This window comes from Suncus etruscus, chromosome 1 (genome assembly GCF_024139225.1).
Source record: "Suncus etruscus isolate mSunEtr1 chromosome 1, mSunEtr1.pri.cur, whole genome shotgun sequence".
In the NCBI taxonomy this organism is placed as follows: Eukaryota; Metazoa; Chordata; class Mammalia; order Eulipotyphla; family Soricidae; genus Suncus; species Suncus etruscus.
Genome location: NC_064848.1, coordinates 153588497 through 153614509, shown reverse-complemented (window position 1 = coordinate 153614509; position 26013 = coordinate 153588497). Strand labels below are relative to the sequence as shown.

The window sequence follows — 26013 nt, the reverse complement described above, 5'->3', positions numbered from 1 at the left end:
AATATTTGCCATTGGCTTGTGGTAGATGGCTTTAACTAGATTGAGAAAGGTTCCTTTCATTCCCATCTTGCTGAGAGTTTTTTTTTTTATCAAGAATGGGTGTTGGTCCTTTTCAAATGCTTTCTCTGCATCTATTGATATGATCATGTGATTTTTATTTTTCTTATTATTGATGTTGTGTATAATGTTGATAGATTTACGGATGTTAAACCATTCTTGCATTCTTGGAATGAAACCTACTTGGTCCTAGTGTATGATCTTTTTTTTTTTTTTTGGTTTTTGGGCCACACCCGGCGGTGCTCAGGGGTTACTCCTGGCTGTCTGCTCAGAAATAGATTCTGGCAGGCATGGGGGACCATATGGGACACCGGGATTCAAACCAACCACCTTAGGTCCTGGATCGGCTGCTTGCAAGGCAAATGCCGCTGTGCTATCTCTCTGGGCCCCGTATGATCTTCTTGATGATGCATTGGATCCTATTTGCCAGGATTTTGTTGAAGATCTTTGCCTCTGCATTCATCAGGGATATTGATCTGTAATTTTTTTTTTGGCAGAATCTCTGTCTGGTTTTGATATCAAGGCAATGTTGGCTTCATAAAAGCTGTTCGGGAGTATTCCCGTTTTTTCAATTTTATGGAAGAGCCTGGCTAGGATTGGTAGTAGCTCCTCTTGAAAGGTTTGAAAGAAATCATTAGTAAATCCATCTGGGCCTGGGCTTTTCTTCTTGGGCAGATGTTTGATTACAGTTTCAATTTCCTCAATAGTGATGGGGGTGTTTAGGTATGCTACATCCTCCTTACTTAAGTGTGGAAGGTTATAAGTGTCCAAGAATTTATCCATTTCTTCTAGGTTCTCATCTTTAGTAGCATAAAGTTCCTCAGAGTAGTCTCTGATGACCCTTTGGATCTCTGCAATATCTGTCGTGATCTCCCTTTTCATTTCTTTTCTTTTCTTTTCTTTTTTTTTTTTTTTTTTTTTTTTTTTTGTGGTTTTTGGGTCACACCCGGCAGTGCTCAGGGGTTATTCCTGGCTCCAGGCTCAGAAATTGCTCCTGGCAGGCACGGGGGACCATATGGGGCACCGGGATTCGAACCGATGACCTCCTGCATGAAAGGCAAATGCCTTACCTCCATGCTATCTCTCCAGCCCCACCCTCTTTTCATTTCTAATATGATTTATCAGGTTTCTCTCTCTCTTTCTTTGTGAGTTTTGCCAATGATCTATCAATCTTGTTTATTTTTTCAAAGAACCAATTTCTGCTTTCGTTGATCTTTCGGATTGTTTTTTGGGTTTCCACTTCGTTGATTTTTGTTCTCAGCTTTGTTATTTCCTTCTGTCTCCCTATTTTTGGGTCCTTTGGTTGAGCACTTTCTAATTCTATGAGCTGCGTCATTAAGCTATTCAGGTAGGCCCCTTCTTCCTTCCTGATGTGTGCTTGCAAACTATAAATTTTCCTCTCAGGACCGCTTTTGCTGTGTCCCATAGATTCTGGCAGTTTGTGTCCTCATTATCATTTGTTTCCAGGAAAGTTTTGATTTCCTCTTTGATTTCATCTTGGACCCACTGGTTGTTCAGTAGCAGGCTGTTTAATTTCCAATTGTTAAAGTTTATTTTTTTCTGTGTGCCTTTGTAGTTCACATCTAATTTCAGAGCCTTTGGTCAGCAAAGGTAGCCTGCAAAATTTCTATCCTCTTGATTTTATGAAGGTATGTTTTATGTGTCAGCATGTAGTCTATCCTGGAGAATGACCCTTGTACATTGGAGAAGAATGTGTATCCAGGTTTTTTTGGGATGGAGTGTCCTATATATATCTACTTGTCCTCTTTCTTCTGTTACTCTTTTCAGGGCTAGTATATTTTTGTTGGGTTTCAGTCTGGTTGATCTATCAAGTGTTGACAGGGCCGTGTTGAGGTCTCCCACAATTATTGTGGTATTATCAATGTCTTCTTTCAGATTTGTCAGTAATTCTATTTTTTGCTGGTCTCTCATTGGGTGCATATGTTTAGTAGTCTGATTTCTTCCTGTTGCATATATCCCTTGATTGGTACATAGTGTCCATCTTTGTCCCTTACCACTTTTCTGAGTATAAAGTTGGTGTCATCAGATATTAATATGGCCACCCCAGCTTTTTTAAGGGTATAGTTTGCTTGGATGATTTTCCTCAGCCTTTGATTTTGAGTCTATGTTTGTTCTGACTATTCAGGTGTGTTTCTTGTAGGCAGCAGAAGGTTGGGTTCATCTTTTTGACCCATTTTGCCACTCTGTGTCTTTTAATTGGTGAATTTAGTCCATTGTCATTGAGGGAGATGATTGTCATAGGATTTAATGTCATCTTTGTAGATACGTTTGCTGTGTTTGTTGGTCTTTCTTGTCTTAGAGTAGACCTGTCAGTTTTTCCTTTAAGGCTGGTTTATCATATGTGAAGTTTCTGAGCTATTGTTTATCCATGAAGATACGTATCCTTCCTTCAAACCTGAACGTGAGTTGGGCTGGGTGCAGTCTACTTGGTGAGGCATCCATTTCATTCAGTCTTGTCACAATATCCCACCACTCTCTTCTGGCCTTGAGAGTTTCTTGTGACATGTCTGCTGTAAGTCTTAGGGATGCTCCTTTGAATGTAATTTCCCTTTTTGATATTGCTGCTTTCAGTATTCTATCTCTATCTGTGGGATTTGTCATCGTAACGAGGATGTGTCTTGGGGTGTTTTTCTTTGGGTCTCTTTTAGCCGGTACTCTTCGGGCATGCAGGATTTGATTGCATGTAGTCTTTAACTCTGGGAGTATCTCTTTGATGATGTCTTTGACAGTTGATTCTTCCTGGAGATCTTCTACCTGGGCCTCTGGGACTCCAATGATTCTTATGTTGTTTCTATTGAGTTTATCAAAGACTTCTATTTTCATCTGTTCACATTCCTTGAGTACTTTTTCCATTGCTTGATCATTTGTCTTAAGGTTCTTTTCCACTTTTTTTCTGCTGTGTTATGTTTTTCTGCATCTCATGTTCCAACATGCCGATTTTGTCCTCAGCTACTGTTACCCTGCTGGTGAGGCCATCCACTGAGGTTTTCAGTTGAGCTACTGTGTTTTTCAGATCTGTTATTTCAGTTTGGAGTTTTCTGATTTCTGTCTTTGTGTTCTGTTCAGATCAATCTATGCTTTTTTTTAGTTCTACAAACATCATTCATATTTCTATTCTAAACTTCTTATCTGAGAGGTTAATCAGATGGTTGAAATTTTTTAGGTCATCTGCGCTATCTTCTTCATTCTCTGTGCATGGTGTTTGCCTGCGAGGTTTCCCCATTGTCACGCTTGTAGTGTAATTTTTTCTGCATGTTGTGGTGGGGTTCATTGGTTAGAAAGAGTGTGCAGCAGCAAAGCAAAGCAGAGTGGCCGTGCTCTTCTGGAATTTCTGGGAGAGCTATTTTTCTGGGCCCTTTTCGGCCCACTCCCAAGAGGTCCATAAGACAGGACAGTTGAAAAACACGCACAGGCAACACTCACAGTTTCTCACAGTCGAGAACGACTGGGCGGGCATTGATATTTCCATCCTGATGTCACAAACAGTGGACTTGCCTTTCTGCAGTATACTGCGGATAGCCGGTTTTCATGGTCGGACATAGTTCCTTGGCGTTCCAGCCCTTGGATGAGCCTCTGGGAGAGCTATTTTTCTGTGCCCTTTTTGGCCCACTCCCAAGAGGTTCAGGAGACAGGACAGTGGAAAAACACGCACAGTCAACACTCACATTTTCTCACCACAGTTAGTACTTCTTGATCTATTGTTTCCTTAACCAGTAAAAGTAGTGTTCATCATTGTCTCTAATTACATTTTAATGTTAATTTATTTTGTTTGATATAAGTATAGCTATTGCAGACTTTTATTTGACCAGCCATTGGCTTGAGTGTTTGTTTTCTATTCTTTTAATTTGAATCTGATTTTATCTTGTGGGTTAGGTGTGATTCCTGAAGGCAACAAAAATATTCATCCAGCTACTCTCTACTTTTAAAAGAGAGTTTACTCCATTGAGAGTTTACTCCAATTAAGAGAGATTATTGAGATAAAGGAATGCATTGACATCTTTTTGTGTGTGTGTGTGTGGAATTTTTGCAAGTGTCTGCTTGCTTTTTGTAGATGGCCTCTCAGTAATTCCTGTAGCACTGGTTTAGTTATCAAAAGTGTTTTCAGTTCTTCTTTGCATGAAAAAGTTTCTATTTTCCCTTAGGTTGAAATGAAAGCTCTATAAGCTAGTTGGGAGTCTTTATTTTTTTCTTTTAGTACTTTAAATATTCCATTCATTCTTGTCTTGCTTTTATGATACCACATGTGATTATTATATTTTTCTCCTCTTGTAGTTGAGGTTTATTTTCTCTCGCTGCTTTAAGTAGTTTGTCTTTGTCTTCTGATTTTTACCATTTTCATTACTATGTGTCATGGTGTTGTTTTGTTTGAATACATTTTGTTTGGTAATCTTTGGGCCTCTGGAACCTGCAAAACCTCTCTTCAGAGACCAGGGAAAGTTCTTATTTATTATTTTTTCTACCAGTCATTCTTACCTTTTTTTTTTCTTTTCTTTCTGAAATTCCTATAATTTACAGATTATTCTTCTTACAATTATCTATTAAGAATCTTGGGCCGGAGCAATAGCACAGCAATAGAGCATTTGCTTTGCATGTTGCTGATCCAGGGAAGACCTGGGTTTAATCCCTGCATCCCATATGGTCCCCTGAGCCTGTCTGGAGTGATTTCTGAGCACAGAGCCAGGAGTAACTTCTGAACGATGCTGAGTGTGGCCCAAAGATCAAAAAAGAAAAGAATCTTAAATTTTCTGCTATTCATTTACTTCTCTTTTCTTTTGACACTTTATTATTGTTGATGGCTAGTATTTTGTCTTCACTATTACTAAGATAGTTCCCACATACTGATGTCTTTGCTGTGGCTCACTATTGTATTCTTTAACTTTCTCAGTTCTATTTGTATGGGCTCTTTGATACCCTGAATAAATTTCATTGAACTGATTGAATTCTCTTTCTAGTAATAGCTTTATTTCCATTGCATTTCTTAGAGAGTTAATTTGAGGTCTTCCTTGATGAGACTTGAGGTTTATTTTGGTGATTTTCTGTGACTTCTGTGCCTATCTGCCAATCAGAAATTAAGTCCTTTGTTTCTCCATTCCTTCAAGATTTGTAGTGTTGACAGTTGAACTTAGATTACCCATTATCTGAGTTCTATGTGATTCTTTCATACCCTGAGATGGTATTCAGAATATCTAATTAATCCCCATTACCTACAAGGATTATTATGGGAGAATTTAAAGATAGATATCAGAACCTAGAGTTGGTGAGGTTGAGGATTAGAGTTGTCAGCACAATCTCTGGGACTCTTTAACTGCTAATTGGGTTGGTTGTGTGTCAGCTTTTATGCATATGAGGTGAATTCCTGTGGCTGGGTGTGACAGCTAAGTCTTTGAAGACTGTGGAAAGGGGTTTGGCATTAGGTGGGGTGAGATGGGCCTTTTTTTTTTAATTTTAATTATATATATGTACATACATTTGAGTATCTTTTTGAAACCCTTTGACATTTGAGCTACCTGATTTGGGGTGTCTACCTTCTATCTTTTGTTTTGTTTTGTTTTGGGGCCACACCTGGCAATGCTCAGGAGTTACTCCTGGCCTGTGCTCAGAAATCTTCTGCAGGCTTGGGGGACCATATGGATGGAATCAAACCTGGATCTATCTAGGTTGGCTGCATGCAAGACAAATACCCTACACTGTGTTATCACTCTGGCCCTAATTCTACCCTATTTATCTCTTCTCCTTCTAGAATCTATGATGCAAATTTTGCCCAATGCTCTTTATGCTGTACCATAAATTCTTATGTATCTTAATTTATTTTAGTGCCTTTTCTTCCCATTTTATGGGATATTTTTATTAGTTTATATTTTTATTCAATTTCAGGTATTCTCATTTTTTCTGCAGTCTTACATTTTGGTTTAATTACTGTATTCTTCATTTTAATTATTTGCTTGAACATTGACATATGCTTATTATCCTTGTTAAAGTTCTCTTCATTGATCTATTTTAATGAGTATTACTAGGGGACGTTGCTTTGATACTGTCACCAGCTGTGGCACTGAGGTTGAATATTAGCAAAAACCAGGGAGATTACAGTCACACTATCTGGTACTGGAAGTAGTACTGAGGTCAAATGACCCTGGGTATGATTGGAGTTAGAGTTTTCAAGTGCCTGATACCAGTTTAATTCCATGTTAGTTGAGCCTGAAAAGTAATGGTCATTTATGGTTATGAGTGCATGTTGTGATATTGGTAGGGGTTGTGATACAGGGGAAAATAGATCTGGGTGGCAATTGGAGTATGTGCTTCAAGAAATGCCCTTCAGCCACCTATACATTTTTTTTCTTTTAGAGACCATGGTTTGCAATATTTTTACTAAAGGGGTACCATGAATATCACTTTTTCTCCTTTCAACACCAGTTCTTGTCCAGAGTGATCGTTTTCTATTATCATTGTAATAATGGCCCTTCTCTGACTGCTGCTCCATATTTGTGGCAATCTTACAACCATGGTCCTCTGACCCTCATCTCTATTGTCTCTGGATATTATTATTATATATCTTTATTTTTCTTACATATCACAAGTTAGTGAGATTATATCATCTTTTAAACTTTGTATCTCACAGCAATTTAATTTTAAAAAATAATTTTCCTTTTGACTGTTATTATGATATTGGGTTCCAATATGGCACACATCAGCTCTGCTATTAGCACAGTTTGAGAGTTCCCAAAATGGTGCCAATAACTCTAATCCAATTTATCCTCTATTGTTTTTGCTTCCTGTTCTAGAGATTTAGGCATTGCTCATCGAATTAGAGAATCAAGTGTTTGACATACAAGATCCTCCCTCATCAAGGAAAAATTCCTTCCATTTAGAAATTTTTCTGAGATGCGTCTTGTCTCACAGTGGGGTTTGTTTCTTGGTGAAGGCACATCTCTGTCTTCTATATGTTTAGACCATGCCGTTTTGTCCTTTTATGAAAACTATAAGTCTGGATTTAGGGTCAGTTTATATGTAAATTAAACCAGATGTATTGAGATCTGTTGTGACAGTTGGAGAAAGTAAGCATGACTTTTTATATCTGAACATCTTGCTCCCATTTTATATTTGAACTTCTTACTCCCATATGTGCTTTAATTACTTTTTTTTTTGTTTTCAGGCCACACCAGGAAGTACTCAAGAGTTATTTCTCTCTATACACTCAGAAATTACTCCTGGATGATTTAGGGGACCATATGGGATGCGAGGGATTAAACCTGGGTCAGCTGCATGCAAAGCAAACACTACCTGTTGGGTGTTTGGCTCCAGTCCCATAATTTAAATTTTTTTTGCTTAAAACATCATGATTTACAGTTATTTATAGTGATGTTTTAGACATAAAATATTTCAGCACCAACCCTATTACCAGTGTCATTATTTTTTGAAATGATTAAATAGTTGCCATGTTGAAATGGGATTGAGTACCTTTACAAGGTTGCACAACCATTTCCATTTTCTGTGTCAGAAACCTCTTCATCACACTTTTCCTGGTCACACTTAAGCAATAACTCCCATTATCCTCTTTCATCACCTGGGAAGCATTAGTCAGGTTTTTGTCTTTATATTTGCTTATTCCAGATATTTTATTTAAATGGAGTCATGCAATATATCCACTTTGTATCTTGATCATTTTACGTAACATAATGTCATCAAAGTTTATCCATGTTGTTGTATGTGGCATTTATTCTTTTTTTTCTTTTTTGGGCAATATCTGATTGTGCTCAGGACTTACTTCTGTCTTTGTGCTCAGGGATCGTGCTTGTTGGGGCTTGGGGGACATATGGAATTCGATGAAATTCAGGATGGCCATGTGCAAGGAAAGCCCCCCCGCACCTGCTGTACTAGTTTTTGGTTTGGAGGCCACACTTGGCAGTGCTCAGGGGTTACTCCTGGTTCTGCACTCAGAAATTAATCCTGGTAAGATTAAGTCATAAAATTTTCCTATACATGAATGTACATAGAATCTATTTTGTTGAGTGAAATAAGTCAGACACACACACACACAATAGTCTCATTCATCTATGAGTTTTAAGAAAAATAAAAGACATTATTGAAATAATTCCCAGAGATGAGGGTTGGAAGGACTGGCTCACTATATGAAGCTCACCACAAAGAGTGGTGAGTATAGTTAGAGAAATAATTACACTGAGAACTATCATAACAATGTCAATGAGTGAAGGAACTAGAAAGCCTGTCTTGAATAGGGATGAGGGAGATGGGGCATTGGTGATGGGAATGTTGCACTGGTGAAGGGGGTGTTCTTTTTGAGCAACTACAATCATGTTTGTAATCACGGTGTTTAAATAAAGATATTATTTTAAAAAATAACAATTAGTTGAATTATTAGTGAGTGAAATATTAGTGAATTATTAGTGAAATATTAATGAATTATTAGTGAGTGAAATATCAAAAGAAAGAAAGAAAGGAGAAAGGAAGAAAGAAGGAAGAAAGAAATAAAGAAGGAAGAAAAAGAAGGAAGGAAGGAGGGAAGAAGGAAGAAAGAAATTAAGAAAAGAAAAGAAAGAAAAAAGAAAGGAAGAAAAAGAAAGAGAAAAAAAGAAAGGAAGAAAAGAAAGAAAGAAATAAAGAAAGGAAAGAAAGAAGAAAAAGAAAGAGAAAGGAAAGAAAGAAGGAAGAAAGGTAAAAAAGAAAGAAAGAACAAAGGAAGAAGAAAGAAAGAAAGAAAGAAAGAAAGAAAGAAAGAAAGAAAGAAAGAAAGAAAGAAGAAAGAAAGAAAGAAAGATAGAATGTAAGAAAAAGAAAGAAAGAAAGAAGAAAGAAAGAAGAAAGAAAGAAAGAAAGAAAGAAAGAAAGAAAGAAAGAAAGAAAGAAAGAAAGAAAGAAAGAAAGAAAGAAAGAAAGAAAGAAAGAAAGAAAGAAAGAAAGAAAGAAAGAAAGAAAAAAGAAAGGAAGGAAGAAAGAAAGAAAGAAAGAAAGAAAGAAAGAAAGAAAGAAAGAAAGAAAGAAAGAAAGAAAAAAGAAAAAAGAAAGAAAGAAAGAAGAAAGAAAGAAAGAAAGAAAGAAAGAAGGAAGGAAGGAGGAAGGAAGAAAGAAAGAAAGAAAGAAAGAAGGAAGAAAGAAAGAAAGAAAGAAAGAAAGAAAGAAAGAAAGAAAGAAAGAAAGAAAGAAAGAAAGAAAGAAAGAAAGAAAGAAGGAAGAAAGGAAGAAAGGAAGAAAGAAAGAAGGAAGGAAGGAAGGAAGAAAGAAAGAAAGAAAGAAAAGAAAGAAAGAAAGAAAGAAAGAAAGAAAGAAAGAAAGAAAGAAAGAAAGAAAGAAAGAAAGAAAGAAAGAAAGAAAGAAAGAAAGAAAGAAAGAAAGAAAGAAAGAAAGAAAGAAAGAAAGAAAGAAAGAAAAAGAAAGAAAAAGAAAGAAAAAGAAAGAATGGATTACTCCTGGCAGGGTCAAAGACATCATATGGGATACCAGGAATCAAACCCAGGTCAGCTGCATTCAAGGCTGCTTACTATCACTCCGGCCCCTTCTCTTCTTTTATTTTTTTCCTTATTGTTACAGAAAAATCTCTTTATTAAAAGTAAACTCTCATCTTATGTGGATTCCAGGCAATAAGAAATAGCAAGTAAATTATATAAAAGTTCATTCATAGTTCATTTTGAATATTATATAAAGTTAGTAATCATATTATCATTTCTATTTGGATATATATTGATTTCTTATTCTAATAAATAAGATTTTTTGTTCGTTTGTTCTTTGTTTTTGGGTCACACCCAGCAGTGCTCAGGGGTTACTCCTGGCTCCACGCTCAGAAATCACTCCTAGCAGGCTCACAGATGCCGGGATTCGAACCGTCTTTCTGCATGCAAGGCAAACACCTTACCTCCATGCTATCTCTCCAGCCCCTAAAAAATAATTTTTAAGGTTTGTGGTTTAGTCAGATTATTTTATTATGTTTTGTATATACACACATACATAATTTTTAACTGACAGTTGATTTCTTTTTTTTAAATATATATAAAATCTTTATTTAAGCACCATGATTATAATCATGGTTGTACCTTCTCTTCTTTTTATGTTTTTGTGTCACCTGGAAGTGCACAGGAATTATTCCTGGCTCAGTGCTCAGGAATGCTGGCTGGCAGTGTTTGGGGAACTAGAGTTTGCATGTGGATTCCTGAGTGTAAGGCAAAGGCCCTGCCTATTTTAATTATCTTTCCAGTCCCTCATTCTATTCACTTTATGGCTGAATAATATCCAATTTAATGGTAAGCTAAAAATATACTTTGTTTATCTATTCTTCTGCTGATAGATCGTTTAGTATGTCCCATCTTGTAAATAGAGCTACTTTTGTAAATAAAACTACTCTGATTATTTGTATTAAACTTTTTGTAAATAGATTAACATAAATATTTTGTTTAAAAACCTGTTTTCAGTAATCATGGGTATATTTAAGAATTGTATTGCAAGTTACTTCACATGGTAATTTTATGTTTACCTTACTGAAAAAACACTAAGCTTTCCCACAGCAATTGTTTTACAATTATACCAATAAAGTAAGAATTGAAGTTTTTACACATTCTTGGAAACATTTGTTATTTCCATTTTTTGAAAGAGGTCTTCCTGTTGGGTGGGTAGTGGTTTATTATTTTCTATTTTTTTAATAAAGCCCTTCCTATTGGGTGTGAAGAGGTACTTCACTGTGATTTGCATTTCTTCAATTACTTTGAGCAATTTTACACGAACTTATTGTTTGTATTTGGAGAAATGTCTCTTCAAGGGATAATGTTTATCACTTTAAAAATTGGATTGTATAAAAAATTGGATTTTATTTTGTTGTTATTGAATAGTATACTTTAAGTTAGAGGAAACTAGAGATTTGTTTAAACAGAAAATAATTTGGAATACTTTGACTGATGCAGGAAATGATTCTTGGCTCATATAATTGGAAAATCCAAGGAGTAGTTTGTATATATCCAGAGATTCAAGTGATATTAGAAAGGCCCTGCAATTTCATCACATATCTTAGTGTCAGTTTCCTCAAATTAGTTGCAGAGATTTTTTTCTGTTGTATAATACAATAATATTCAGTAACTCTATATGCATCTTGTCTGGTAAATGGTCACAGTGGGGAGAATACTTTCCTATTATCTTTCAGAAAACTTCCAGAAAGGATTGTTTGCTTGGAATGGTTTTAGTTTTCATGTCTATGTCAAAATAGTGGTGAGTGGTATGGGTGGTTGAATTTGTTAAGTCTAAGGCCCACTCATCTGCTCTTGGTCAGTATTAGTCTCACTCTTGCCACAGGGGAGGGTAATAAAGCTCATAAGCTCACCAAAAATATTGAGATCTAAGAATAAGATGAGAGAAAATCTTGCCTCCTCCAAAACCTCTCAAATTACTATAGCATCCTAATTTTCTTGTTTATTTATGGTTCTCAATACTGGTAACAGGAGGGTTTTCTTGCGTACAACATTTCAAAATCACACCTTCAGCAAAGTGTGGAAGATGTCTCCATACCCCTTGGTAAACTCAACTCTGTGAATCAGTTTTCAGATTGCATTGTCTTTGACCATTTGTTATTAATACTATGTTACTTTATATCCTACATATGAGGGAGATCATTCCGTATCTATTCTTTTCCTCTTGACTGATTTCACTTGGCATGATACTCACATTAACAGCCACATAATGGCTTTGGTAGCCATGTAGTGACAGTGGTAGCCATGTAATTACAGAAAATTGCATGATTTTTTATAGCTGAATAGTATTCTATTGTGTATTTACACCACAGTTTATTTATCCAAGTCATCTGTTCTTGAATATTTGAGTTGTTTCCAGTTTCTATGAGACAACATTATTCTGATACTAAGAGTAGAAAAATATATCACAGAAAAAACTCTTTAGACCTATATTCTTGATGAATATATATGCAAATATTCTCCACAAAATATTAGCAAACTGAATATAACAATACATCAGAAGGGCCGGAGAGATAGCATGAAGGTAAGGCATTTGCCTTATAGGCAGAAGGACGGTGGTTCAAATCCCGGCATCCCATATGATCCCCCAAGCCTGCCAGGAGTGATTTCTGAGTGTAGAGCCAGGAGTAATTCCTGAGAGCTGCTGGGTGTGACCCAAAAAACAAAAACAATACATCAGAAGTTCTTTCACCATGGTTAATTATGATTCATCCTAAGGATCCAGGATGGTATCATATAGGTAAGTCAATAAATGTAATGTATCATGTCAACACAAGTAAAAATAAAAATCATATGATGATATCAGTAAATGCAGAGAAAGATTTGACACCAACATCCATTTATGATAAAAAATGCTCAATCAAATGGGGGTTGGAGGAACGTTCTTCAAAAATTAAAGCCATTTACAACCCACAGCAGATATCATTCTTCATAGTGAAACACTGAAAGTCTTCCTTTTAAGATTAGGCACAAGACAAGGTTTCCCTCACAACTACTATTAAATATAGCATTGGAAGTCATAATCATTCAAGAAAGAGATATTAAGGGTATTCCAGTAAATACTCTCTATTTGCAGATGATTTGGTACTATACCTAGAAAATCCCAATTGCTTTTAAGAAAGATTTGTAAAAATAGACTAGAATAGTAAAGTGGCAGGCTACAAAATAATATACCAATCAAATGCACATATGTAAGTAATGTAAATAATAATTTTCCATATACAAATAATGCACCAGAAAAGAAAAAACATTTAAAAACACAATCATCTTTATGTGTTGGCTTAGAAGATAATGTGCATGGGAATCAATTTGATAAAAGAAGTGAAAGATATACAAATGAAACTAAAATGGGGGAGAGACAGGGAGGGAAACTTTATAAAAGTGGTAGTAATCTCTGGATTAGCTGACCTTGGCCAATATGGCACAGTATTAACATTTGTCAGAGGAAATGACCTCATAATCATACCAGGACTCTTGTGCACCTCAGCATTCTTCCAGGAATCTTGTGTATCTCAGCATACCCCACCTTGGACTCAGTCCTACCCTAAAAGATCTATGAAAAGGTAAATTTTGGGAATAATTCTTTTGCGTCAGCAAAATTGTGATAGTGACCAAATAAATCTAGCCTGCTCACCCCCCATGGAATCCACCTTGGCCTCTTATTACCAACTCATGCAAATCCCACCCACAGAGTACTAATAGTCAGTCAAGCCTGGCTCCAACCACCATTTCCATGAAATCTTACAAAGTTAGCAGGGGTAGCAAGGATCATAAAAACTTAAAACACAGATAAAATTGGAGAAAGTACAATGACACTGATTGATTCCAGAAACCAGCGAAAGAAATTCTAAATAGCTAGGTGCAACATATTGGGCTGGTGATTAAGTCAGAGAATAAAGAGAGCACTAACCAGCTGGTCCCCACAAGAGTCTTTAGAGGTATATGGGCATGGTATACCGTATTAATACAAGGACAAAGAAAAACAATATGATCATATTAATAGATGCAGAGAAAAACATTCATAATAAACTGTTAAAGTTGAAGGGAGTTGAAGAAACTTTCCTCAACATGATTAATGCAATTTACTACAACATCTCAGTAAGTATTATACTAAATGGTATATTAGTAAAGTCATATTAGATAAAACATTTATAGTATATTTTATAATATTAGGTAATTATATATTTTGTACTATCATATATGTCAAAGTGAAAAATGAAAACCTACCCTCATATCAGGCACAAGACATTGTCTATTAATGTGAGTATCATGCCAAGTGAAATCAGTCATTCTCACAACTTCCACTCAACTTGGTATTCAAAGAACATGGGATAGCAATTGGTCAAGAAAAATATATTAAGGGCATCCAGATAAGAAAAAAAGTGCAGGAGCCAGAGCAGTGGTGCAAGCGGTAAAACATCTGCCTTGCCCACCCTGGTCTAGGATGGACCGCGGTTCGATCCCTGGGCAACCCCTATGGTCCCCCAAGTCAGGAGTGATTTTTTTCCTCAGGTAAGTAGTGTTTAAACACCTTGGTTACAAACATGATTATGCTTAGGTTTCAGTCATGTAAAGAACACCCCCCTTCACCAGTGCAATATTCACACCACCAATGTCCCAAATCTCCCTCCATCCCACCCCACCCCCACTTGCATTCTAGACAGACTTTCCACTTTCCTCATTCATTCATATGGTTATAATAGTTCTCAGTGTAGTTATTTCTCTAACTTCACTCAACACTCTGTGTGGTGAGCTTCTGAAGTGAACTAGAACTTCCAGCCTTCCTCTCTTTGTCTTTGAGGACTGTTGCAAAAAATGTCTTTTATTATTCTAAAAATCCATAGATGAGTGAGACTATTCTGTGTCTATCTCTCTCCCTCTGACTTATTTCACTCAGCATAATAGATTCCATGTACATCCATGTATAGGAAAATTTCATGACTTCATCTCTCCTGATGGCTGCATAATATTCCACTGTGTATATGGACCACACCTTCTTTATTTATTCATCTGAAGGCATCTTGGTTGTTTCAGGATATGACTATTGTGAATAGTGCTGCAATGAATATAGGTGTGAGGAAGGGATTTTAGTAGTGTATTCTTGTGTTCCTAGGGTATATTCCTAGAAGTGGTATAGCTGGGTAGAATGGGAGCTCAATTTCCAGTTTTAGGAGGAATCTCCATATCGCTTTCCATAAAGGTTGGACTAGACGGCATTACCACCAGCAGCGGATAAGAGTTCCTTTCTCTCCACATCCCCGCCAGCACTGGTTGTTCTCGTTCTTTGTGATGTGTGCCAATCTCTGTGGTGTGAGATGGTATCTCATCGTTGTTTTGATTTGCATCTCTCTGATGATCAGTGATGTGGAGCATTTTTTCATGTGCCTTTTGGCCATTTGTATTTCTTTTTTATCAAAGTATCTCTCCATTTCTTCTCCCCACTTTTTGAGGGGGTTAGATTTTTTTCTTGTAAACTTCTGTCAGTGCCCAATATATTTTGGATATTAGCCCCTTATCTGATAGGTGTTGGGTGAATAGTTTCTCCCACACGGTGGGTGGCTCTTGTATTCTGGGCACTATTTCCTTTGAGGTGCTTCTCAGCTTAATGTATTCCAATCTGTTTATCTCTGAGAGTTTGTTGAGACAGGTCTACTGTAAATCTTAACGATGCTTTTTTGAATGTAATTTCCCTTTTTGATCTTGCTGCTTTCAGTATTTTATTCCTATCTGTAGTATTCTTCATTGTGGCTAGAATGTGTCTTGGATGCTTTTCTTCAGGTCTCTTTTAGCTGGTACTATTTGGGCATGCAGGATTTGATTGCATTCCATCTTTAGCTCGGGGGTTTTCTCTGTAATGATGTCCTTGATGGTTGATTCTTCCTAGGGATTATCTTCCTGAATCTCTGGGACTCCAATAATTCTTATGCTGTTGTTTATCAAAGACTTCTATTTTCATCTGTTCACATTCTTTGAATATTTTTTCATTGTCTAATCATTTACTTTAAGGTTCTTTTCCAATCTTCTTTGTTGTATGATGTTGCTTTGCATCTCATCTTCCAGTTTATTGATTCTGTCCTCAGCTGCTGTTACTCTGTTAGAGAGACTTTCTGTTGTTTTCATTTCATCTACTGAGTTTTTCAGTCTTGTTATCATTTGGAGTTTTTTATTTCTATCTTTGTTGTCTGTTTAGCTTGATATGCTCTCCTTGAGTTCTTTGAACCTCCTCCATATTTCTACTCTAAACTCCTTATCTGAGAGCTAACTAGGTGGTTGGCACTCTTTGGGTCATCAGAGTTGCCATCTCCATCCTATATGCATAATATTGTCCTGCGTTTTTTTTTTTTCCATTGGCATGCTTGTAGCTTGTATTTTACTACATGTTGTGGTGGGGTTCGTGGGCTTGGAAATGAAGTGGAGATTTTGTGCTCCTCTGGCTACACCCTTAGTGGGCGGAGTCAGCCTACTCTGTGCAGAGCCCTGAAGAAATTATGTCTGCTGGGACCTTTCTTGGCTGTGCTGGGTCCTGACAAAATTATGTCTGCTTGGGTCTTTCCTGGCTGCCTCTCGCAGAAAAGCAGGAAACCAGGCCGGGAGCAAAGCAGGAAACCAGCAAGGAGCAAATCAGCGGCTTTTTATGTCTTTTTTTGTGCCCAAACACACGGCAAGAATCAGGCTCCACCTTTTGTAGGCAGATTCAGCCTACACTGTACAGAGCCCTGAAGAAATTATGTCTTCTCTGGCCTTTCTTGGCTGTGCTGGATCCTGATGAGATTATATTTGCTGGGCCCTTCCCTGGCTGCCTCACACAGAAAAGCAGGAAACTAGGCAAGGAGCAAATCAGGAAATCAGGGAGGAAGTAAATCAGACAGGCAATGAGGCAGGGAAGAAAGCAGCAACTTTTTATCTGGAGCATTTTTTTCATGTGTCTTTGGCCATTTATATTTCTTCTTTGAGGAAGTGTCTGTTCATTTCTTATCTCCATTTTTGATGGGTTTAGATGTTGGCAGTTTGAAGTGGTAGTTGGAGCAGCAATCTGACCACTGTTTGTATTCCTGCCTATGGCTTTTTCCCCTTATTTTGATAGACCTTCAGCTGTATCCTTTTGGACTATTTATCCTTTATCTTATATACCTGTTCCTTTTACCTGACCCTCAATCTGACCTTACCCTGGTCTCAAACCCAGCTCTTTCTCCCCCTGCTCTCAACCTAGGGTTTGTTATAGGTTCCTGGACTCCTCTATTTAAAAAGCTTGAAGTATTTTGTTAGAATAGTGGCTGCAAGGCCCCTTCAGATCCCAGCATTGCGGGCCCATTTTGGCAACTTGGCTCTCCAACAGTTTCCACATGCATAATGTTCTAGAAGCGGTAAAAACTATAGAGACAGTATCATTAGTTGCCAGGGGTTAGTGTGGAGAGTGGGATGTAGTACAGAGCAAAGTTCTATATTGTATTGTATTCTCCTTGGTAAGGCACAGGGTGAATAGGCCTGAAACAGGGTATCTTGAAAATTAAGAAAAACAGTGACAAAGAGAGAAAAGTATGGGGTTAGGGGGTTCACAGTCTCGTGCAATGAGAGCCCTGACTGTCCTCCAAGGACACCACTTATTCTTTAGAACAGTATGCACAGAAAGTAGGGCAAACATTAACAGACATTTGCCTACGTAATTAATTAATTAATTACCTAATTAATCTAACCTGGCTAAATTTTAACATATCAAAGGTAAGCCTGGGAAGCAAAGTCTCTGAAATGGCTTCTGTGAGAAGTGGCAAATAAAAGAGTGACTACCAATAGGTCATTCCATACTGGTGCCAACTTTGTGATAATTAGTAATTAAAGATCCTTAAGTCACACTTTCCTTTACTCTCCTTAGCCTATCATCTTTCTACTTAAGCATATTTATTTCCTGGATGCTTGTGAATCCAACAGTATTCTAATGACACCATAGATGAACAATTGTTAGGTGTGAAGCATCTGGAATTTGGTGACACTGGTAGGAGTGATATACTACAATTATTTAGGGAAACTGGTAGAATTTGCTAAATAGAAATACACAACCCCGGAATTCTTTTGTATTTAACTGGCGCCATCTAGTGTTTAGAAGCTTCTACCTGACATGTTTCTCAGAACAGCTTTCTTTCCCTCTGTTTTGGTTTCCTGCTAGACACTGAACTGGTTTCCTTTCTAGGTTTTGTACTGTTGGAAAGAGACTGGAACCCATAGGTTTCCCTGGTCTTTGTATGCCCCAGCAGTCGATTCTGCTGCCATCCCCTACAGACCCAACACCTTTCAGCTTCTTTGGCCCTCCTTCAGCCCAGTGCCCACAATTAATTCACTTAATTGCTGGGAAGTAGCTTTCTGGGATTTTTAGTAGAGTTTTGCATATTCCTTTCTAGCCAGAAAATTTTTACAGAAAATGTTTTTTCTGCTCTGTTGATTTGCTTCCCATTCAGTTTACTGGGATCCTTCCTTTCTCTTCCTCTTCCACCTCCTCCTCCATTTCCTCTTCTTGTTTCTATTTTTTCTCCTCTCTTTTTTTTTCTTCCTCCTCTTCCACTTCTACCCCCTCCTCTGCCCAGACATTACTCCTAGCTCTGCACTCAGAAATTACTCCTGGCAAGCTCAAGGGACTATATGGGATGCTGGTAATAAAACCTGGGTCAGCCATATGCAAAGCAAAAGCCCTATCTGCTGTGCTATCACTAGAGGGCCCTTGAATGGGCTCTTTCTTCACTATCTAAATCCAATCTTACACAAATCCAAGATTCTTTTCTTACTGTATACTCACTGAAATTCAATATATATAACAAAATAATTATTATAATATTCATAGTAATGCATAAAAGCTGATTATAATAGTCACATATGGGAATAAATCCAAATGTCAGTCAACAGAATGAATTGATGAAATGATCTTGTATATGTCCTCTTGAAAGATGCCTAGCTTAACTCTCATATCTGAAGTAATTGACATGCTGAAAAAACCAACTGCTCTGTCCTGCTAACACACTCAGCTTTGCTTAGGAGACTCCAGAGGCACTTTCACTCAATTCTTTCCTAAATTCCTCAAACTAGATACTCCTGCTTCACAGAATCAGCTCATCAAGATATTGTGTGCATCTTTTGCCACTCAAATTTCTATAAATGCCTCCACTACTCCTTTCCCAGATAAGCTAAAATTATTTTATCTTGCTTTCTTCACATGATTGGCTCAGAGTATTTTATATAAAATTCACTGCCCAGAATTGACTACAGCAAACTGTTACGTCAACTCCCAGAATTAACTACTTTGTAGAAAGCAGAAACTTCACACACACACACACACACACACACACACACACACACACACACACCTCTCCAATGTAACCTGGGCTGGCATAAGCCATAGTTTCAGAATAGCAGAAGGGCCATACTGGTCAGACTTCCCATTGCCTTGAAGTGAGGCTGCAGGGTATCATTACCAGTAAAGCAGGATGACAATGTATGTCAGAATCCAGCCAGAATGTTCTTGATATTTCTGCTTCTGTATGTTTGCTTTAGGTTAATTACTGGTAACAATGATGTGAGGATGAGAAAGCCTGTGAAATTGTGTGTAAATTGACTGTTTTCCCCTTGTACAGGGCTCCAAGTCTCTCTCTAATTTGTGGGACCTCAGTGCTAAGCCTCAATAAATCTGTCCTTATATTTTCTTCTTTGTGTTTTTTTTTCTGTGTGGTGACAGCCACCTAATACCAAAGGTGTGCTAAGGAAGTCTCTTTCTTTGGAGGTCACTATTGTGTTCATCTAATCAGTGTTCTCTTTTTAAAAAAAATAAATTTACTTATCTCACATAAATCATCTCACTTTATTAGAAAATTCTACTGCCACTCCATTTCTTGAACCCAGGGAAGCCTGAATTTAAGCTCCTCTTCCTTCAATACATTCACACAATAGAAATTATCTATGATGAAATTAAATTAACTGCAATTTAACACAACACAGCATGGATATATTTCATAAACAATGTTAAGTAAAAGAACTAGACACAAAAAAGTACTTATCCCAAACCACCACTGACATAAAGATTTAAGGGATTAAAAGGCAAAAACTAACATACAGTGGATATCCTTGGATGTGTGTGTGTGTGTGTGTGTGTGTGTGTGTGTGTGTGTGAAGTACTCCTACCCCCAATGCCCTAAACTTTCTATTGAAATATTAATATAGCCTGGATGGTCAGACTCACCCACACCAGGAAGGGGTTTGATGTTTGGGATAAAGAATATAAGGTGTTGCCTGAGAGGGAAGGAGAGGCAGAAAAAGCAACAAGGAATCATTCAAGCCAGCTGAAAGGGAGAGAGAGAGAGATCCTGAGAGAAAGACAGCTAGAGAAGAAGCAGCAGAGAGAAGCTGCTTGGAATAAGCTGAGCATAGAAGCCATGTGAGGAAATGCACATGGCAGTTAGGGCCATGAAATAAAGCTGGCTGACTCCTGAAACTGACTGCCTGTGAAATTATTTCACCACTACTACCCTTCTCCAGACCTGCCGGTGGAAGAGGCATCGTGCTAAGAAAGGTATCATCCCAACACTAGGAATTTAGACTTTATATTTTATAATTAAAACAAAATATATGTATTCATACATATATATCTTATATATGGTGGTGGAAGTAGAAACTCTCTTAAGAGAGCACAGGCTTCTCCAAAGGTGAGAGCCCTGGCACACTGTCCAGCATGATAGTAGGAAAGTCCATCTGAAGAGGGGAGACACAGGTGACATGTGCTTGGACACCATGTACCCAGGCAACACATGTGTGCACCTCCTTTGTTCTATGTATGCCACAGACCGCTCAGCTGTCGGAGGGCAGCACTCGGGTTCTCCTAGGAAGACAGGTTTGGCAAGGGGTCAGCATAACAAAAGACTTGAAGTCTTGGGTGCTGGAAAGTGGCTAAGCCTCCACTACAGAGCAACTGCATTTATTTCTCTAGGTTATTTATACATCTAACAGCAGGATATTACAAAATACATCAATTTATAGGTTCCTTTTCAACATATATTTAAGACATATTAACAATTTTCTAGGCATGCTGACCTTATGAAGAGTCAGATCAAATCCTACTATTTTTAAACAATAGCACTCTGGTGATTGTCTACAATACATTTACTATATGATCTAAGACTAATAGTTAATGTGGTTAATCTTTGCTTGATTTTAGAAACCTGCTCAGCTTGAGTTGTGAGCAGAATTTTTATTATATTTAATATGTTATAAATTTACCATTTTAAAACTATGTCTGGGGGTCCAGGTCTAGGTCTCCAATCATGCACTGCTTTGGTCCAAGCCTTCCACAGCCTTCTTTATTTGCTTTTTTAGTAAATCCTTTTGTTCCTGTGTAAAATGAAATTAAAGAGGCATTGGTCTTAATAGTATTTCTAAAAAGGGCAATTTATAATAAAAAACTCTTTTTCCTTCATGCACCACTCCTCTGTTACCAGCCTCATCATAAACTCCTATATAAGGTAAGGGATCAGATGTAGTTAATCCTATGCTAAGTGGGCCATAGTCTAACCCTATATATATAGGTGGTTCCCATATTTTGTCCTATATTAGATATAACCATCATGCGCCTTTTTTTCTTAGGAATTTAAGAAATCCTGTTTTTTTTTTTTACCTGATCTATTTCTGCCTTAATTTAGGAACACATATGAATTTGTCACAGTCCTACAAGTGTCTCCAGCTATCATGTTTTATGCTATGGGCTTTCCCCTAGATTCTTCTATCAGAGACTTTCCTACTTATAACTGATTCAAAGTTATGGCTAAATGATTCTTACCATTATTATTCTTAAAAATATTAGTGATAGGGGCTGGGAAGGTGGCGCTAGAGGTAAGGTGTCTGCCTTGCAAGCGCTAGCCAAGGAACGGACCGTGGTTCGATCCCCCAGCGTCCCATATGGTCCCCCTAAGCCAGGGGCGATTTCTGAGCACATAGCCAGGAGCAACCCCTGAGCGTCAAACGGGTGTGGTCCCCCCCCAAAAAAAGAAAAATATTAGTGATAGCTTTTAAGCATAGTTCTTTGATTTTCTGCTAAAGACTTCTTTTCTAAAAAATATTTCTCAAAAGTTTCTGTGTGATTCGTAAAATCATTAATCTGTTCTCAAATAATTATGTTGTGGGTTATCTTATAGAATTCAGTGTTCTCAGGTTACTGTAGCATATAGTAAGAAAAACAATCACCATTGTTCCCAGAAGCAGTACATGACATGGGGGATATTTTCTTTTGCTCTGAGACCACCTGCGACTGCTCCAGGAGACTAACTTCCATGAAGCTTTTGCCTCAGGTCCGAGAACATGGCTTTCACCATGTCACGGATTCCACTGGAGCTGCCGTGGCAGTTCTTTTTTTTTTTTTTTTTTTTTTTTGGTTTTTGGTTCACACCTGGCTTTGTTCAGGGGTTACTCCTGGCTCTATGCTCAGAAATCACTTGTGGCAGGCTCTGGGGACCATATGGGATGCCAGGATTCGAACGACCATCCTTCTGCATGCAAGGCAAACACCCTACCTCCATGCTATCTCTCTGGCCTCCTAAGTTGACTTTTATAGAGTTTTCCAACCAGCCCCAGAGAGTACTTTCTACCCAGGTTAGACAGAGTCTTGGTGGTTGCTAGGGGGAAGGATTGAAGGTAATTAATGTTCTTTGATTGTCCTCTCCTGAACTTTATTCCTGCTGGAGCTTCTCTTCATGTGGGGTCCAGTCTTCTCTGGATCTACAGTGGAGCCAGGTAATACTTTATTTCTTTGGTTTTGTTTTGTGGGTCACATCCGGTGACACTCAGGCATTACTCCTGACTCACAGGCTCTGGGGACCATATGGGATGCAGGGAATTGAACTCCAGTGAACCACGTGCAAGCCCCTTACTCGCTGTGCTATCACTCTGACCCTAGCCTGGTGATACTCTTATCAATAATGGAGTAACTCTTCCAAACCCTGTCTTTTGGTTTGATTACATTTCAAAAATTCATTGCCTTGGTGTGGAGGATGCCTTCTATACATGCCAGCCTGCTCCACCTTTGGTCATTCTGGGAACAGATGGGGGTGGGAGGGAGGAATCTAAGGCTGTGAGCTTTACCTCTAGCAAAGGAAGCAAAGTCAGTGCTGGACCTTACCCAGGCCTTTCAGGTCTGTTGCCTTTCCTCACAGAAAAGAATTTCAGGAGGAAACAATCAGTGAAGTAAAAACAAAAACAAAAACACAACAGGTTTCAGAGGCCGGAATGGTAGCACAGCAGTAGGGCATTTACCTGGCATGCAGCTAATTCAGGACGAACACAGGTTATCCTATATCCGTCATCCTATATGGTCCCCTGAACCAGAAGCTATTTCTAAGTACCGGGTGTGGCCCAAAAAAACAAACAAATGGGCTCGAGTGGTGGTGCAGCGGTAGGGCATTTGCCATGCACGCAGATAACCTAGACCGGACCTCGGTTCGATTCCCCAGCGTCCCATATGGTCCCCCAAGCCAGAGCGATTTCTGAGCGCATAGCCAGGAGTAACCCCTGAGCATCACCGGGTGTGGCCACAAAACTAAAAAGCAAACAAACAACAGGTTTCATTTAGAAATTCTGAGAAATGGGGAATGAAAGACTGAGGAAGGAGGGAGAGGTGAGAGAGAATGAGAGAGACAGAGGGGGGAAGATGATGATGATGATGATGATGATGATGATATGATGAATTTAAGAGAATGTGCTTCTTCAAAGATGGAGAGTCGCAGTATACATTCCAGAGTTAAATTATGAAAGCATAAAAGGCCACATCTCAGGAGGAAAGATGCAGATAACATGTGCTCAGACACAATGCTCTCAAAGTAAAAGACTGAAAAATAATCATATAGGGCAGAGATTTCAAACTCAATTTACCTTGGGGGCCGCAGGAGGCAAAGTTGGGGTGAGGCAGGGCCGCATAAGGGATTTCGCTTACCGAATATTCGCAATAAAAATCGCATTAGTAAGAAAAATATTGCAAAAAGTTGCATTAAACATTTGCATACTCCAATGGAACTGCTCGGGGTATGCGAATGTTTAATGCGATTTTTTTCTTACTAATGTGATTGTTTTTTGTTTTTGTTTTTGTTTTTGGATTTTTGGGCCACACCCGGTGACACTCAGGTGTTACTCCTGGCTATGAGCTCAGAAATCGCTCCTGGTTTGGGGGACCATCTGGGACACCGGGGGATCGAACTGTGGTCGGTCCAAGGCTAGCGCAGGCAAGGCAGGCACCTTACCTCTAGCGCCACCGCCCAGCCCCATACTAATGCGATTTTTTTTTTTTTTGATTTTTGGGCCACACCCGGTAATGCTCAGGGGTTACTCCTGGCTATGCGCTCAGAAGTTGCTCCTGGCTTGGGGGACCATATGGGACACTGGGGGATCGAACCGCGGTCCGTCCAAGGCTAGCGCAGGCAAGGCAGGCACCTTACCTTTAGCGCCACCGCCCGGCCCCACTAATGCGATTTTTATTGCGATTATTCAGTAAGTGAATAATCGCGAATACTGCGATATTTGAAGGCTGGCCGCAGGTCACAAAATGTTGTACAGAGGGCCGCAAATGACCCGCGGGCCACGAGTTTGAGACCCCTGATATAGGGAAACATCAATGTTTAAAATTTTTGGACAGGGGCTGGGGACATAGGGAATTGGTGGTGCATGATAGTTTTCTTGAACCTGATCTGAGTTCCATCTCCAATATCACGTGATTTCCCAAAGCATCACTAGGTATAGCATTGGTGTCCCTGTAAAACACCTAGTTTAGTGCTGTGGTTTCCTACACGGTCCTTGTGGTATCAGCCACCACAAGATCCAAACCATTCTGCATTCTCAGCATAACATTGAATTTTTTCCCCGCCCCACCCACCCCCCTATCCGCATTGAATTTTTGACTTGAGTCATCTAGTATTTGGCAATACTACAGTCAAAAGTAGTTCCTGGGACCTCTGATAACTATTTTGGAAAGCCTAAAAAGGAAAACATATGTGAACACTCATACTCATATCAAACAAAATGGAGTTCAAACTAAAAAAGGTAATAAGAGACAAGGACAGATATTATACCTTAATGGATAAAAATGTAAAGATGTCTGATGATTTTTTCCCAAATAAAGGAGAAATGAAGGTTTTTAAAAGAAGCTATTACTAATTCTGATTAGGTACAATGACAATAGTACAATCTTAGTAGATCATTTTTATTTACCTAGAACTAGATCCTTTGGAGAGGAAAAGAATGCAATTGATAAAAGGGTAAATAAGTATAGGACTGAGTAACTTAGGACAAATGCATTTCTAAATACAAGAAAACCATCCCTTACATTTCTGAGAGCCTCTTTGGACACACACACATTTAAGGACAATATGTTCACCCAAATGTGACCAAGATGAGGGGAGAGAAAAACATCCTGTCCCATCCTATGTAGGAACAGCAGAGCTTTAAAATTGAGCTGGATGAAGCCTCTTAAATTGTCACATTGTTCTCCACCATGCTGGGTCTAAGGTATTCATAGGGCAGGTCAAGTTTTACATTCCAAATAGCAATCTCCTTGTCCAGGACAGCCAGCTCCTCTTGGAATCTCTTCAGCACAACTTGAGGCCCAGGCCCTGAGAAATATTCTTCCTTGTGTTGCCCCAGGGCCACCTGAGAAGACAAGAACAAGATAGATCATTATCTTGGTCCTCAGCTAAATATAATGACCCTCTTACAAGCTGCCTCCTGGGCAAAACCAGGAAACAGTTTCTAACCATATTAGGCTGGTGTCTGCCAAGAAACTTATGAAAGTCTTCTGAATCCGGCCTGGAGGATATTTGGAAGGGTGTCCACTATATCCTTCTCTGTCACATCCTTGGAGACAGGAGGATGTTTTCTCATGGTGCATGGGCCATTAGGAATCCAGGAGTACCAGTCCAGCTACAAGTAAGGAAATCACTAGAATCTTAGGCTAGCATAATATGCCTCAAACCCACTCATTTCTATATCCATAAAGCTCTTGGGGAATAATCACAGAAGGTTACCTGGCCCATATGAACAGAAGTATGTTGACCAGTACATGTGAAGATACACATTGTGACAAAGTGGCAGAGCTGAACGCAGGATTCTAAGGATATAGGAAACCTGGGGAAATGTGGAGAATTTTTAAACCTTTAGATTAGAATATAGAAAAATAAGTCAATGAAAAATATTTATAAAGAAAGGAATTTTTATGTATGAGTGTGGTCTCTGGACATGATGATTCAAATATAGTGTACTCAATAGGTCATCACTTAATTTATCCTTTAATAAAACATTACAACAAAGCCAATTTGACTATCAACAAACTGAGAAAATGGGTTAGAATCCTGTCAATCACAAAAATATTGTCAAACTTAAGGAAATAATATGCTCATAGGAATGATATAATTTGTATTTTATTTACTGATTCATTTTTTAGCTTACTTATTCTAGTTCATGG

At 38.4% G+C, this 26013-nt stretch overlaps 2 protein-coding genes across 2 annotated transcripts in view; both read right to left on the bottom strand.

Moving 5' to 3' along the window:
- Positions 1 to 21883, bottom strand: part of LOC126027412 (polyunsaturated fatty acid lipoxygenase ALOX12-like) — a 98022-nt gene extending 76139 nt beyond the window's left edge. Inside the window, exon 1 of the mRNA XM_049786462.1 lies at positions 21838 to 21883. Within this exon, the coding sequence (XP_049642419.1) occupies positions 21838 to 21883 (46 nt within the window). The remainder of the gene's footprint in view (positions 1 to 21837) is intronic.
- Positions 21884 to 25022: 3139 nt separating this feature from the next.
- LOC126027317 (polyunsaturated fatty acid (12S)/(13S)-lipoxygenase, epidermal-type-like) overlaps positions 25023 to 26013 on the bottom strand; it is a 31101-nt gene continuing 30110 nt past the window's right edge. The window contains 4 exon segments of the mRNA XM_049786351.1: positions 25023 to 25202; positions 25307 to 25346; positions 25348 to 25472; positions 25577 to 25676. Of these exon segments, the coding sequence (XP_049642308.1) occupies positions 25023 to 25202; positions 25307 to 25346; positions 25348 to 25472; positions 25577 to 25676 (445 nt within the window).